Below are 16,647 nucleotides of genomic sequence, written 5' to 3'. Positions count from 1 at the left end.
TTGTGGATTGGCAGTCATTATTTCCTTCACCTTTAGGTGTTCTTTTACCAGCACAGCAACGCCACCGCCTTTCCTAATTTTTCTGTCCCGTCTCCAAATTGAGTAGCCCCTTGGGAATATGGCCTCATTTAAAATTACATCTTCAAGTTTTGTCTCCGTGAGTGCAACAATGTCTGGTGTCTGCAGCTGTATTACATCACTTAACTCCAGTATCTTCGATCTCACTCCATCTATGTTGGTGTATGCAATCTTCAGGAACTTGTTCCCCCTCTCCTTATTCTTCACTCCCCCTCTCTCTATTGATTTTGTTGGTTTGCCTTTATGTACCACTTTACTGGTTTGCCTACCCCTATCACTTTGTAGAAAAAAGAATTTATTTCTTCTTCATTCCTGCTCTCATTTAAATGTTTTGCCTCGGCGAGGTTCAGTTTCAGCTTCTCTCTATCTTCTTTTGAAAGATCTCGTCTTAATGACCACCCTTTCCCATCCTCATCCCTTTGCAATTTTCTAGCATTCCTTAGTACTTCTTCCATCTGTTTGGCACCGTTTAGGGTGATCCTCAAAGGTCGATCTTTCCCTTTTACGTACCTGCCTATTCTCCTGTAGTCGCACACATTCTCTCTGTTTGTAAGACCTTCCACGAGGCCAACAATTTTATCTACTACTTTAGCTTCTTCTATGTCAGAGGGAAAGGAAGCGAAAAGCACCAAAAAGCCATGTGGAGGAGACAGACGCCACCCACAGGAGCAAACGTGAAGACAGAGCCCAGAAGGCTCAGGAAACTGCACAAACGTCAACTGACAGGAGAAGCAGGGCCCAAGAGCCAGAGTCAACCCCCGCAAGCACAACTAGGCAAGCACCCCACCAAAAGTGAGAACCAGCACTAGGCCGACAGAAGCTCCAGACAAGACCTCACCTGCAGAGCAGACAAACGACTGAGCAACAACACAGGCGAGCCAAGTAACATACCAGGAGCAACGCTAAAGGCGTGCCCGAAAGCCATGCATACTCGAGGCAGTAGGCATAGTATGTACCCTTACCTGAAGAAAATGCGAGGACGGAGAAATACGGCTAGAGGTGCGCGCCCTGCAGAAGACGAAGCAGTACAGAGGGAGAACAAAGCGACACCCCCAGATATCAATCCAAAACACCCTCAGCATCCAGAGGGGCACGACTGGAGGGAGAAACGAGCAAGAAGCCGTAGAAAACCACGAGAAACGGCACGAACACACGAGCATACCGCCCATAAATAAAACGCTCACCGTGGCCCCAGCACACGAGGTACGAAACGAACCACCCGTCCACTGGGAGGCGTGGCTCGTACACCAGGCGGACACACAAATCGTTCACACAACGTACAGACATCATACAAACACCAGGAAGGGGTGCGGAACGAAGACAAAGAACGCCGAAACTGGAAGTAGAGACGACGCAAAAACAAAACAAGGCAAAAAGAAGCGAAAGAAAACAGATGATGGAAGGGAACCAAAAAGGCCGACAAAAGACCCGATGGAAACCACATCGAAAATCAACAGACGTTCCAATAATATTGGAAGGTACGAAGAGACTCGCGAACCAACGAGAACCAAGACAAGAACCCCTGACCAAGGAACATGCAGGGACAACGATATGCAGCGGTTTAGGCACTATGTACTAGGTCAATATAGAAATCCATCAATGTTTGCTTCACACCTTGTATGGATGTACCTTACCTGAACACTTTTTTTTTTCTTTTTGGGAACAGCATCGCGACGTAAGAGCGAAAAGGGAAAGGAAAAGGGGGTGAAACACACCCCCAGGAACGACGGAACCGACGAACCCGAAGGAACACGGAACCAAACCCAGGGAGGGGTATACCCAAAAACAACAGGAACACAGAGGGAAGGAACAACCCCACTGAGGAACTGCCAGCCCCACACCAAAGGTACAAGGACCCAAGAGGGGCAAACGGGGCCGAGGCCCCCCAGGCAACCCCTCCCTAACCCCGGGAACCTCTACGGCATGACCCAGGGCCGAGCCGCACCCCCAAAGTCCCAGCTTAACAAGGAAAAGCCGGGGCAGCCGTGCAAAAACTAGTGAAGGGAGCCCACTGGTCAGACCCATACAGCACGGCTGGAGGAACTGACTCGAATGCCTCCGCCGCCACCCCGGAAGAGGAAAACCCCCGAGACCGCCCGAGTCTCAACCCAACCAGACCCTATCCCAACCCCGAAACCCGCCTATGGTTCGGAGCAGGAAGCAAGGGAGGAAGTGAGTAGAACAGAAGGGGAGGAACAAGAAACGGAAGGAGCCAGAGCCGAAGCGACCCCCACCCCCAAGTCCAGACCCCAACCACCAAAATGGGGCAGCCTCGGGGCATCCGGGGCCGCAAACCAAGAGCGTTGCAGAAACACACCCAGCAAGCAACGCCGCAGCCGCCTGCACCTGATTATCAAGACCAGTGGCCTGGGTGAAGGAGCGCGTACTGACAACAATGGGTCACAAGAACAAGGACCCAACAGGCAGCATGGCGGAGGCACAACCGGTGAGTGTCACCCTGAGACAAGGGGACAGAGCAACCGTCAAACTCGCAGGACGCGAGGGGGACTCCGGGGACACACCTAGAGGACCACGGAGCCCCCGTGGGGTTTCCCAGGGCCCTTAGCCTTTAGTACACGCTAAGGGAAGCCCAGGCAGGGTACCGCGAACTGGTGCCCAAATCTACCAACAAACTGCTAAAGCTGAACCCCCGGGATGTGTCCACTCATGGGGGCCAAGCGGGAAGTACCACCAACAGAAGAATTCGAAAGAAATTCACCTAGAACAGGAAAGGGGGACCATAGTAAAGGCAGACCCCCCCCCCCACCAGGCAAAAACAAAAACAAAAGAAAAACCCTGCAAGAGGACAACGTACCCAGGCGGAACAGAGCCGGCCGCTGTTAATGGTGAAAACTAGCTGTGCAGTACCCCGCGCCCCTGCCAGTGACGAAAACTACCACCTACCCAGAGACAAACCAGGGCAACAAAACCCCAGCCGACTCCAAGGGCGGCCCAGTACCGAGCAGTAAAGGACACAGCGGAGGCAGAACCCAAGGTGACTTGTGGAAGGTGGCCCCAAGCCCCAAGGGCAGTACTTACAGGGCACCCAGGGAAGAGAGCCCTAGGCACATGCAGCCCGAGTACCGTGGAATCTTACTCCTGGCTCACACCCCACCGGTAAAGACAGTCCACACCAAAAGACACAAAACTGAAACAAAAACCGGAGCCAGAGGCACTCGACCAGCCAGTAATTCTATCAGCCAAGAACTGCCAGTTGGATCGCCGGCGTGGAGGGTCTGGGGCTCTCCCTTCCCCCTCTCGGGGAGGGGGGGGGTTGCGCAGACGGTGGTGCGGCGACATGATGACGTCATGCTAGTTTGATAATTTTGTTTGGAGAATTTTGTCCACTCGTTCGCCTTTCGGTAGCAATAATTTCACCAGAATAGGGGTTTGTTTTGGGGCCTACCTTTCTGGGTGCCTGCCCCGGTCGATGGCAGACATAGAATGCTTCCAATCACAAAGGGGTTTCTATAGGCCATTGCTCCTCGTGCCTCTCTGAGGGGGCCAGGTTCTGGCTCGTGGTCCCCGGTAGACAAGAACTCCTAGTACTTTGACTGATGCCAGAAAGTTATACATATCCATTCAGCCTGGATAGCTCCAGGGAGCCGACGGGGCTCCCCCCAGAAAAACGCATGTTTTTACTTGTCTCAGGTGTGGCATCTAAATAGCAGGTATATAAAAACATGCACGTATTCGAATGGAACGTTGTGTCAAAATTTCAAAGCAATCGTGAAGAACTTTCAAAGATTACAGCATGTCTTGCTCTTACGTCCTACAGATGGCGCTGTTTTTCAAAAAACCAGCGTTGAATGTAATAAAACGCCATTTTCTGGGTGAGCCCCGGAGGCTCCCTGGAGCTTATCAGGCTAATGTATGTTATATTAGACCGGGACATTAGCTAAGGAGTTCAGACCTACCAGGGACCAGCGCCAGAACCTGGCCCCTTCAGAGAGGTTTCAGGGAGCAATGGCACTGGAAAACCCTCTTGTGGTTGGGGTTTTTCTTATCTGCCATCGACCAGGGTCAGGCACCCAGAAAGGTAGGCATAACAAAACAAACCCCACATGGTAAAAAACTAAAACAAAAAAAAAAAAACGAACAGAGAGGTAGAAACTCCCTACAATCCCAAGGAAACAAGCAAACAAGCAAACATCACACTTTACTATGCCAATCGTCCACGCAGCCCTCCCCGCCTCGAGAGGGGGAGGGGGTAGCCCCAGACCTACCGCGCCGGCTGCCAAGCTTCAGTTCGGAAGCTAAGCTTCAACCAACGCGAAAAAAACGCCGACCGGTGGGAAAGAGGGTTGCCAGGGAGCCTCTGGGGCTCACCCAGAAAATGGCGTTTCATTACATTCAACGCTGGTTTTCTGTGGGGAGACCCTACAGCTCCCTGGAGCTTCATACCCAAAGAGAAGAAAAAGAAAGGGCTAACCCGGGAGACGGCCGCCACAAACTCCGCAACGCGAAGCCGAGATAACAGGATGCAACCTGCGACCCAAGGAAACAAGAAAACACAGGAGCAGACGCGCATAAAGAATGGGGGCCAAGAACATGTGCGACCCTCAATGCCCTGCGCCCGAAATGAGCCCTAGACGTCACCAACACAGCAGCAAAAGCTGCAAACGTCCAAACAGCACAGGCGCAAAGACAGACTGCAGGCTGGAAGACTGAAAAACTCTGCGGACGACCTGGGAGACCCGAGCCCTGAAACAGGGAACGAGGGGAACTGGATCAAACCAAAGCGCATCCCCAGACACGATACGCAGGTAACGGCAAAAAGCGCAACCGGACAACACAGGATGCACCCCTGGCCAAACCAATCAAGAATCAATAACCCAAGAGCCCCTCCGGAAACTAGCCGTCTTGACCGTCGCCAGGACGGAGAAAGGCTGCACACGTACAAATCTACCGACAGTACTAAGGAGTAGAAACCTGAACCGAAGGGGCTACCACAAACTGAGGAGAAGAAGGCACCCTGATCAAGGACGAGGACAATGCAGGCGGCGCATGAGCAGGCCGGAGGTGAAACAAAACATGAGAAAGAGCACGAAACGGGGCACATGTGACGTCCACCCCGAACGCAACCCGGAGCGGCTCCGCCAGCGCCACATAAAACGAGGCAACAGTAGGAAAACATCAAATAACTGTAGTCCAGAAAAACCCAAGAAAGGACAAGACAACCCGATGCGAAAGAGAAGACAACGTACAAAGAGCAAGAAAAGTGCATAGAAACACCAGAAACGTCATACTGTCCCCAAGATGAAGCTCGCAGGTGGGACACCATCAACAAGGCCACCTGAACACCACAGAGATGGTGATACCCGCATCAAAATACCAGTTGCGATGAGCCGAGGAGAAGGCCGAACCAGTCACGTACCGGACCGATCCGACCTGCCGAAAGATGCGGAGCCGCAGGAAAACGCCCTGGATTCGGACACCTATCAAGCAGTGTCTGAAAAGAAGCTAAGCCGGCCACCAAGGAACCATAAGGACTGCTCTCGTGGGAATGGGCTGCAACCGAGCTAGAACCCGAAACAACAGCTGGACCGGGAGAAGAGAAACAGGTACCCCCAACTCGACCAGTCCGGCTGAAAAGCATCCAACGTGAACGCCTCGCAGGCGGGTAAGGGCGCCACATAAAATGGGCGACGCCTAGACCACGCCGACTCGAAGAACGTCCATGGCCAGGAGTCCATATGTCCGGCAGAGCCAACGAAACGAGTCGGCGACGACTGGCCAATCCGCGAACAGAGGAATGAACCGAGACAGCTGTCCGCCAGGACGCAGGACACACCCCGGACATGAAACTCACGGTTAGCCAAACCCCGAGAATCCAGCAAACGAGCTACTCCAAGGAACCAACCCCAAAGGTCAACACCCAAGAGAAAATCTGTGGTTCTGGCAAGAACCGCCAGAGAACAGTCCAAATGGACCTCAATTGTAGAGCACCAAGTGACCCAAACCCTCTGAAGCGCAAACCAGACAGCCACAAACTCCCGAACCGTACTGTGAGCCCGACGGACGGACAGACTCCACCATTCCTGGCCAACCTGGTGAGCACTGGTCACAAAGCCCCAGCCGAGAGATGACCTGTCCGTGAACACATCGAGCGAAGGCTCGAGGAGGTGCCAAGGCACGGAACCCCAAAAACCCAAAAGAGGAAGCTGGTGATGCAGCACCAACACAAAATCCCAGAGGAACGAATCCAAAGAGTGTAAGAGGCAGAAGGGGAGTCTCTGAAGGAACCAAACAGACGCCGAAGCCAAACCCGACCCCGCGGGCAGACCAGCACGTCGAAGTTCAGACTCCCGCACAACCGCTCGAGCTACCCGGGACCCCCTCATGCACAGCCGAAGGCGGGACCACAGCCGCAGTAACACTTCTGGAGGGAAAGACAAGGAGTGGCTCAATAGCCCTAATCAAGGCCCAGGTCCGAACCCGTGACGGAAGCAGATGGAATGGCCTCCAGATCACCAGGAAACCAAACCCGGCGATCTGGAAAGAACCACACCCCTGGCGAGCAGACAAGCAGACCGACTGGGAGCCCACACCAGCCAGTCATCGAGGTAGGCCAGACACCGAATCTCAAGCAGACTCAGACAGGGCACCAAGATCTGGTAAAGATGCAAAAATACACCAAGTGCCAATAATTGGCCTGGAGGTTCAGGGCCACCATCCAGGCACCCGGCCCCAACAGAAGCCGGACAGGAGACAACAGTCCTCCGAGGAAGGCATAGAAACCAGGGCGCAGACTGAAGAAGTCCAGAAGAACCGCAGATTCGAAGGCCCATGTCTGCAAAGAGCAGACGGGAACCTCAGAAGGATGGGGCAGATCGACCACGCCCAACGCACCCACCAAGATGACATGACGAAGCGCAGGGGAAGAAGCCCACCCCGCCAGCTCTGAACCCCCCAAAGGGGAAGAAGCCGTCCACCGCCGCCACCAGAGGCCGGAAAACAACCAAAAGCGCCCACCAACAGCAGGACCATACGAGAGTCAACAGAGCAAGTTGCTCCCCCAGCGCTCCGTCAACAGAGAAGGGAACAGAGCCCCTTCCGAAAGAAAAAGTATACATACACATATATACATATCATGTATACACACATACATATACACATACACACACAAGGTACGTGACACACACGTGCGTATGCACAGACACATGTGCACACACACACAGTGTACAAACGTACATGCGTACACACACACATACACTTGAAAAGAAAATTACAAGCCGCCGACCAGTGGGCAGAGCACATGCCGGCCAGGCAAAGAAGGCACAAAACTGCATCAAAAGGCCCACCTCGACAAAACCTCAAAGTCCCAGCACGACCACAACACGTGCCAAGACCCAAAAAGATCAGTCTGCAAACCAGGAAGACCCCGGAACTCCAGAAGGCAAAAACCGGGTCACACACGAGGAAACAAAGCCCCCAGAACCCACAAAGGGGCCCAAGAGGAAGAAACCTCCGGAACAAAACCAAAGAACCCAAAGGAACCCGGAATCGAACCAGGGGGAGGCCAAACCACCACATTTTGCTGGCGGAGAAACACCACAGAAAGGCAAAGCACAGCTCCCAGACAGAACCCCCTGGGAAAAAGGTCATAACAGACCGAAAACCGAGGGACAAGGTGTGGGAGCAAGCATAACAGCCAGGGACACTGAGCCCAAACCCAAAGGCCCAGACCCAAAACAGACAAAATGTAAAACTCGGTGTAAAATCAACACTCAAACGTTCCCAGAGGAACAGGAAACGGGCAGAAAACACCAGAAAAGCAAAGAAACGACAACAGGAGAATAAAACCCATGAAAAAAGGTAAAAACTCACCCAAGAAGCTCGCTCGCACACCCAGTCGCATGTAAACAAACCGCAATGCCCCCCTGGTGGCCACGCCGGGAAACTGGCAGACGAAAATGGCCGCCAGAACAGGGGCTGTGACTGACGCTCAAGATACAAAAACACGCCAGCAAAAGTGGGAAGCAAGCAGACTGGATGGGCAAAAAATGCCGCCCAAAAGCAGAAAACCCAGGCAGGGGCAAACCGCCCCAGAACTGCTAGCAGGCATTCCCCACAGCCCTGGGAACCAGCAACAGAGGCCCCGGGGCAGAGCCGTCCTCCAAACCCTCCGCCCTTAAAGAAAAGCAAGAGTCCATGGAAAAGGCAGCAAGAAAGGGCCGCTGGTAAGACCCAGAAGCCTTGGCAGGAGGAACCGGCTCGAAAACCTCTGTCCCCCAACCCGAACAGGGCAGCCCCCGAAAACCGCCTGAGTCTCGGCCCCAACTAAACCCCGCCCCAACCTCGAAACCCGCAGACGGTCCGGAGCCGGGAACAGAGAGGGAAAGGGGTGAACAGCACCTAATCAAAATGGGGCAGCCTCGGGGCATCCAAGTGGGAAACCAACCTAGCATGTTGCAGCAACCTAACCTAGCTTGCAACACAGATGCCGCCTGTAATCTGAACAGTAATAACATCAGGAAAGTATTGGAGAACAAGCAGAGAAAATCTCTCGCACGACTCCAGGTCAAGGTGTCAGTGACCCAACAGGCAGCATGACGGAGGAAAAAGTGGCGACTGTCACCCGGAGACAAGGGCATAGCAACCAACGATCCCATACACGACAGGTTGGAACCCGGAACACATTCAATGGTCCCCCAAGCCCAGACAGGGGTTTCCAGGGCCCGTAGGCTGACTGCTACGGGAAGCCTGGGCAAGGTGTTGCTAAACCGGTAGGGGATAGCACTGAAAACCCCTGAGTCGTGTACAATCACGGGGGCCTAGCAGAGGGCCGCCAAACACTACCAGTGGAGCTATAGCCACACTGGGCAGACCCCCACCAGGCAATTGAAAATAAAAACAAAAAAAAACTCTGCAAAAGTACATTGTCTCCAGAGGCAACAGGTACCGGTCGCCGCTTAGGTGGCAGGCTGTGCAACACCTTGACGCCCTAACCAGCACAATACCAATCCCTACCCAGGGCCAAACAAGGGCCCCAAGCCCCAGCTGGCCCCAAGGGCGAGGCAAATGCCGAGCAGCAAGAACCTCTACGGGAATGGTTCCCGAATGCCCCAAGGAAGATAACCCTGTTACGCAAGGGCAGTACTCACAGGGCGCTTAGGGAAGTCAGCCACGAAGCGCATGCAGCCCCAGCACTGATGAGGTACTCCTGGCCACCGCACAACACAACACACGGCAGTGAACGCCACAGAAGGCAAACACCGCCTAGGAAACTGAGGCCAGAGAAGTGTCTATCCCGGTTGACATTAGCTTATGAACTGAAGCTTGGCAGCCGGCGCGGTAGGTCCGGGGCTTCCCCCTCCCCCTCTCAGGGCTTGGAGGGCTGCGCGGATGATCGGCGCTGCAGTAAAGTGTGATGTTTGCTTGTTTCCTGGGAGTGTAGGGAGTTTCTACCTCTCTGTTCGGTTTTTTGTTTTAGTTTTTTACCATGTGGGGTTTATTTTGTCATGCCTACCTTTCTGGGTGCCTGACCCTGGTCGATGGCAGATAAGGAAAACCCCAACCACAAGAGGGTTTTTCAGTGCCATTGTTCCCTGAAACCTCTCTGAAGGGGCCAGGTTCTGGCGCTGGTCCCTGGTAGGTCTGAACTCCTTACCTTGTTGATGGAGTTAGCTAGTGTTCTTAGCTAATGTTTCCTTAGCTAATGTCCCGGTCTAATATAACATACATTAGCCCGATAAGCTTCAGGGAGCCATAGGGGCTCCCCACAAAAAAAATCATCAATAGGACATTTGAAATATGCTGCAAATTTAGACGGTGGCTTGTCAAAGTCGCCGGCTTCCTGTCCTCATCGAGGCCACTAGTAGCAGTGGCCCTCAGGTAAATTCAGGTAAATAACTAGGCCTTACATAGAAAACACTACTTGATGTGTAGGGACAGAGCAGGGAAACTATTCTAACCCCACCAATCAACACAGTAAGGTTCCTCTTACTCACCTGACCCTGAGCACCAAGTTAATAGGGTCACTACTGAGGGAAACCTGCTGGACGGGTTGGTTGACGAAGCCTCCAAGGCCCTCGGTTACCCCACCTATCACGTGATGTATGCCACCCATGGGAAGGTGCTGCGGCATACTTTGGGGTATGACCTCGGGTACACCTTGTGGGTAAGCCACTCCTGGAGGTATACTGGTAGGTACTACTGGTGCCATGGGCACTGCCATCATCCCATCTTGAACCATGCCACTCACTGGTACCATACTTGGCACCTGTTAACATAAACACTCATTAAAACTAGAATCAATTATCTTGTAATACATTAAATTAACTTTCAAATTACTTAGAATGGCAAACAGAAAAATTATAGTATATTTAAAAAATGTAAAAACTAGCAAGATAAGAAAGGGATGAACAAGAGGTTTGTGATGTATTTAACTACACACAACACTGACTATTACCACACTCGTACACTACACACCTGTTGACCTGCTATTCCAACAGGCTGCTGAGGAATATGCTGAACTGGATATGGCTGAGGAGGTAACTGTTGTGGAAGTAACTGCTGAGGGGGTAACTGTTGAGGCTGCTGTTGCTGTGAGATGGCAGCAACTGGCTGCAACACTTGCTGGGGAGGGAGAGGCTGCTGCTGGTACTGTGCAGGATACACCTGAGCAGGAACTGCTCCAGCATTGGGCTGCTGGTACTGTGCTGCTACTTGGGGATGATAATTTAATGGAGGTTGCGGTTGCTGAAGCAACAAAGGTTGCTGCTGGGAGGGTGTTTGTGGTTGAAGTGGCTGTGGCTGAGCAACTATCACAGGACTTGGCTGTGGTGGTTGGTGTTGCTGCTCCTGCGACTGGACTTGAGAAGACTGCGATGATTGACTCTGTGACTGAGGAGCTTCTGTCTGCTGAGACTGTGGCGCTTTTTCTCCTCCACTCTCACAACTACTCGTTGATATTTTGTCAGCCTTAAAGAAAAGGAAAGAGTAATAAATTAGGTGAGCAGAACAACAACACATACACACACGTGTTGAAAACATCTAACATGGATGAACAATTTTCTGACAGAAAAATGAGGGCAGTAATCAGAGGCAATGTATTGGACTGGAGAAATGTCACGAATAGAGTACCACAGGGTTCATTTCTTGCACCGGTAATGTTCATTATCTACATAAACGATCTACCAGATGGAATACAGAATTATATGAACATGTTTGCTGATGATGCTAAGATGATAGGGAAGATAAGAAACTTAGATGATTGTCATGCCCTTCAAGAAGACCTGGACAAAATAAGTATCTGGAGCACCACTTAGCAAATGGAATTTAATATGAATAAATGCCATGATATGAAATGTGGAATAGGAGAACATAGACCCCACACAACCTATAAATTATGTGAGATATCTTTAAAGAATTGTGATAAAGAAAGAAATCTAGGGGTGGTTCTAAATAGAAAACTATCACCTGAGGACCGCATACAGAATATCGTGCGAAGAGCCTATCCTACATTTTCTAACATCAGAATTGTATGGATGGCGAAATACTAAAGAAATTGTTCACGTCTTTTGTTTGACCAAAGCTGGAATATGCAGCAGTTGTATGGTGCCCATATTTTAAGAAGCACATCAACAAACTGGAAAAAAGTGCAAAGACTTGCAACTAAATGGTTCCCGGAACTGAAAGACAAGAGCTACGAGGAGAGGTTAGAGGCATTAATCCTTAAATTGCGCATCGCATCATATGATGCTTTGCCCGACTTGCAGTAAATTGCGCATCGCATCATATGATGCTTTGACTACCGTGCACGATTTGAAAGTCCCGCGGGGTATAGGGGGTCCCCATATGCTACTCAGGGGCTATAGTAAACAGCCGCCATTTTGAAAAAACCAGCGTTGAATGTAATGAAACTCCATTTTCTGGGTGAGTCCCGGAGACTCCCCGGAGCTGTCCCAGCTGATATGCTAATGTCAGACTTTGGCATCAGTCATGTGTATGGAGTTCTTAGGCCTACCGGGGACCACGGCCAGAACCGGGCCCCCTCAGAGAGGCAAGGGGAGCAATGGCCTATAGAAGCCCCCGTGTAGTTGGAAGCATTCTATGTCTGCCATCGACCGGAACAGGCACCCAGAAAGGTAAGCGCCCCAAAACAAACCCCTATTCTGGTTAAAATTGCTACCAAAAACCGAACTAGTGGATAGAACTCCCCAACCGAAAACAAGCAAACTAGTGTGACGTCACACACTGCCGCGCCGCTGTCTGCGCAGCTCCCCCCTCCCCGGGAGGGGGAAGGGGGAGCCCCAGACCCCCCGCGCCGGCTACCTACACCTCAGTTCTTGAGGCTGGATGTCAAAAACGCGAAAAACCGCCGACCGGAGGGAGGGAGGGATGCCGGGAAGCCTCCGGGACTCACCCAGAAAATGGCGTTTCATTACATTCAACGCTGGTTTTCTGGGGGGAGCCCCGTCGGCTCCCCGGAGCTAACTACCCACAGACAGAAAAAGAGGGACTTACCCGGGAGGCGGTCGTCGCTCACCCCTCAACTCGAAGCCGAGACAACTGGCTGCAACCGCCGACCCAAAGCAACACAGGCCCGACGAGGCCCAGGGACATTCACAAGGTAACGAGCAGCCAGGACCCTGTTCGACCGCCAAAATCCCCGCGCCCGAATATCAGACCAAGACATATTCCCAAAGACGGCAGCAAGAGCCGCGAACTTACGAACGTCATGGGCACGGGGATAGACCGCAGGCTGGCTGGACCTAATAACCCTGCGGACGACCTGAGAGACCCGAACCCGTGAACAGGGAAGAAGGGAAACCGGATCATCCCACAGCGCGTCCCCGGACACAGAAGCTGTAGCGCAAATAACGGCGAAGCGCCGCAACCGGACACAAAACATGATGCACCCCCGGCCAGACCAACCAAGCATCAACCACCCATGGACCCCTCCGGAACGCAGCAGTCTCATTCTTCGCCAGAAAAGAAGGAGACGGCTGCAAACGAACAAAACAATCACCACGACCAAAAGAGCAGAAACCCCTGCGCCGGAGGAGAGCATGAAGCTCCCCTACCCGACCCCCAGAGGCCAAAGCGAACAAGAAAAGTGCCTTAGAAAAACAATCCTGGACCGAAGGGGCCACAACGAAACGAGGAGATGCAAGGAAAGCGAGCACTCTGTCCAAAGACCAGGACGGCTCAGGCAACGCATGAGCAGGCCGGAGGTGAAACAATGCACGAGACAGCTTGCGAAACGGCACAGACGTAACATCGATACCGAAAGCAAGCTGAAGCGGCTCCGCCAGCGCCGCACGATACGAAGCGACAGTGTTAGGCATAAGATGACGGTCCTGAAATAAACACGAGAGGAAGGACAAGACCACCCGAACAGATAAGGAGCTAACACGACGAAGACGCAAAAAGAAACGGAAGGACCGCCAGGAAACTTCATACTGCCGCCGAGAAGAAGCCCTCAGGTGGGACACCAACAAGGAGGCCACCTATTCACCATAGAGATGATGATAGACTCGAGTAAAAAAAACCATACGCGAAGACTCGAGGAGAAGATCGAACCAGCTACGTGACGCACCGGCCCGATCTGCTGAAAGAGGCGGAGCCGTGGGAAAACCCTCGGGTTCGGACACCGAGCAACCAGCGCCTGAAACCAAGGCTGGGCCGGCCACCAAGGGGCCAGAAGGACAACTCTCCCCCGGTAAGTCTCTAAGCGAGTCAGGACCTGGAGCAACAGCCGAACCGGGGGAAAGAGGTACAGGAACCCCCATCTCGACCAGTCTAGCCGAAAGGCATCGACCCCGACGGCCTCGCAATCGGGGAAGGGCGCCGCATAAACAGGAAGACGCCGCGACCACGCCGACGCGAAGAGGTCCACTTCGGGGCGCCCGAACGTCTGGCAAAGCCAACGGAAGGACTCGTCGTCGACCGTCCACTCCGTGGAGAGGGGAACGAAGCGAGACAGGGCGTCGGCCAAGACGTTGGACACGCCCCGTACGTGAACCGCCAGGAGAGCCAAACCCCGAGAACTCAGCAGACGAGTCACCCGAAGCGACCAACCCCAAAGAGAGAAGGACCGCATCGAACCCCCGCGGTTCAGGCAATGAACCACCGGAGAGCAGTCCGAATGGAGCCGAATCGTCGATCCGCGGGCCACCCGAATCCTCCCCAGAGCAAACCACACTGCTGCGAACTCCCGCACCGTGCTGTGAGCTCGACGGAAGGACGGACCCCAACGCCCCTGGCCGGCCTGGTGAGCACTGGTCACAAAACCCCAGCCGAGAGACGACGCATCTGTGTACACATCAAGCGAGGGCTCGGGTAGGCGCCAAGGCACTGAACCCCGAAAAACCCGAAGAGGAAGCCGGTGACGCAGCAACCAACGCAAGGCCCCCGGGGGTCGAACTCTGCGATCGCGAGAGAGGCGGAAGGGGGAACCCCGAAGGAACCAGAACAGCCGTCGAAGCCAAACCCGACCCGGCGGGTAGACCACCATCACGAAGTTCAGGCTCCCGCACAGCCCCTCGAGCAACCGCCGGGTGACCCGAGGGCCCTCCAGAAACAGACGAAGGCGGGACCGCAGCCGCAGGAGAGACTCCGGAGGGAGAGACAAGGAGGCGGTTCGAGAGTCCCACACGAGACCCAGCCAAGTCCGAACCTGAGAGGGAACCAGATGGGACTTCCTCCAGTTCACCAAGAACCCGAACTCGGCGAGCTGGGAAAGAACCAAATCCCTGGCTAGCAAGCAAGCTGACTGGCTGGGAGCCCAAACCAGCCAGTCGTCGAGGTAGGCCAACACCCGAACACCCAGGAGACGCAAACGAGCCACCACAACCCGTGTAAGGCGCGTGAACACGCGAGGTGCCAGGTTCAACCCGAACGGGAGACAACGAAAGCGGTAACTCAGACGCCCCACAACAAAACCGAGCCAGTCCCTGAACCGCGGATGAATCGGGACATGCCAATAAGCGTCCCGGAGGTCCAGGGACACCATCCAAGCTCCCGGCTCCAAGAGGAGCCGAACCTGAGACAGCGTAGTCATCCGAAAGGAGGGGCAATGAACCCAGGGGTTCGGACGGGACAAGTCCAGAATGAACCGCAGGTCCGCGCAGTCCCGTTTCGGAACCGGAAACAAACGGGAAACCCATCTGAGGGACGACGTCGTTTCGACGACGCCCAAGCGTACCCACTCCAAGATGACTCGACAGAGCGCAGGGGAAGAAACCTGCCCTGCCAGCCCCGACCCCCCAAAGGGGGGAGGGGCCACCCAACACCACCGCAGGCCGCGAGACACGACCCGAAAGGCCCACGAATCGTGGGACCAGGCGCGGGCGAACAGCGCAAGCCGCCCCCCCGCATCGCCCCGTCAAGGGGGCAAACCGCGAAAGGGCCGGTGACCCTTACAAGACCCAGAACCCCGCACAGCGCGAACACCGCGCCGACCAGACGAGGGAGGGTCCGCAGGAGGAGCCAACCCCAAACCTGACACCAGAGGCCTACCACGACGAGAGGAACCCCGAGCCCTGGCACGACCTTTCCGGGAAGACCCACCCCGGGACCCCCGGAACACCAACAAGTCCGACATCGGACGACAAGCCGCCGACGCAGCCTGAATAAACTGCGCCACGGCCGACTCCCCAAACAGGAGAGGACAAAAAGGTGAAGAACGCCTAAGAGCCAGAGCCCAAGCAGATTCCACGGAGGAACCCAGCACCGCCTGCCGACACGCGAGACGGGAAGCATAGAACAGAGAAACAGCATCCCGCAAAATCGGCGTGAACAGCTTCAACAAGGCAGCCGACGAACGCGCAGCCGAGGACAAGGTGCCGGACCCCGGGACGGACCCAAGCGTCCCCACATCCTCCATGAGCCAATCCGAAGACAGCTCCAGGAGGGAAAAGAACCGCAAGGCCGAACACAAAAGGCCCCGGGCGCGCAAGTCCTCCGCAACGAGCGCCGCCGAAAGGGAGGGAACCTGCACATGGAGCTGAATAACGCCCACATCGCGGGGAAGGGCAGGGGCAAACAAGCACTCACTCAGGTACTCAAGTTCACCCCCCAGGAAAACCTGAAGCACCGTGGAAGCTTCCCGCCACTCCAGCGTGCGGGAACGACAGAAGGAATGCCAGGAATCCAGACCAAACAAGGGGCAGTCTGCTAGCCAGGACGACTCCGGAACCTCGTAACGGAGCCAGAAAGGGAACGAAGTCCCAAACCTGAATGTGGACGGATCCATTTCCGAGGCATAATCCGGGTCACACAGGAGGTAAGCTGCAAAGGCCACTCGCACCACACCAGGTTGGATGCGATAAGCCGAAAACCTCCGGAAGGACGGAACCGACGTACCCGGGGGAACACGGAACCGAACCCGGGGAGGGGCCGACACCAAATCCAACTCGAACGCAGAGGGGGGAAAAGAAAACCCCACTCCTTGTAACAATAAGCCCCGCTCAGTGGGAAGAAAAACCCAGGCGGGGTCCAGCGGGGCCCAAGGCCCCCAAGTCAGCCCCTCTCCAGCCTCGAGGTCCGTCACCACAGGACCCGAGGCCGAGTCCTCTCCCCAAGCCCCGACCCCACAAGACAAGGACGGAGCAGCCGGAA

The 16,647-nt window shown here is 54.3% G+C and overlaps 1 protein-coding gene across 7 annotated transcripts in view; it reads right to left on the bottom strand.

The window, feature by feature from the left end:
* The window catches only part of LOC123764814 (oxidative stress responsive kinase frayed), a 257,836-nt gene that overhangs the window by 29,031 nt on the left and 212,158 nt on the right, over positions 1 to 16,647 (bottom strand). For all 7 annotated transcript variants that reach the window (XM_069302652.1, XM_069302650.1, XM_069302651.1 and 4 more), the window contains 2 exons: positions 10,513 to 11,004; positions 10,032 to 10,303 (listed from right to left, as the gene is read on the bottom strand). In XM_069302652.1, the coding sequence (XP_069158753.1) occupies positions 10,032 to 10,303; positions 10,513 to 11,004 (764 nt within the window). The remainder of the gene's footprint in view (positions 1 to 10,031; positions 10,304 to 10,512; positions 11,005 to 16,647) is intronic.

Source organism: Procambarus clarkii, chromosome 48, assembly GCF_040958095.1.
Source record: "Procambarus clarkii isolate CNS0578487 chromosome 48, FALCON_Pclarkii_2.0, whole genome shotgun sequence".
NCBI lineage: Eukaryota > Metazoa > Arthropoda > Malacostraca > Decapoda > Cambaridae > Procambarus > Procambarus clarkii.
Note: the sequence above shows the minus strand (reverse complement) of the source record. Positions and strands in the feature narration are given on the sequence as shown.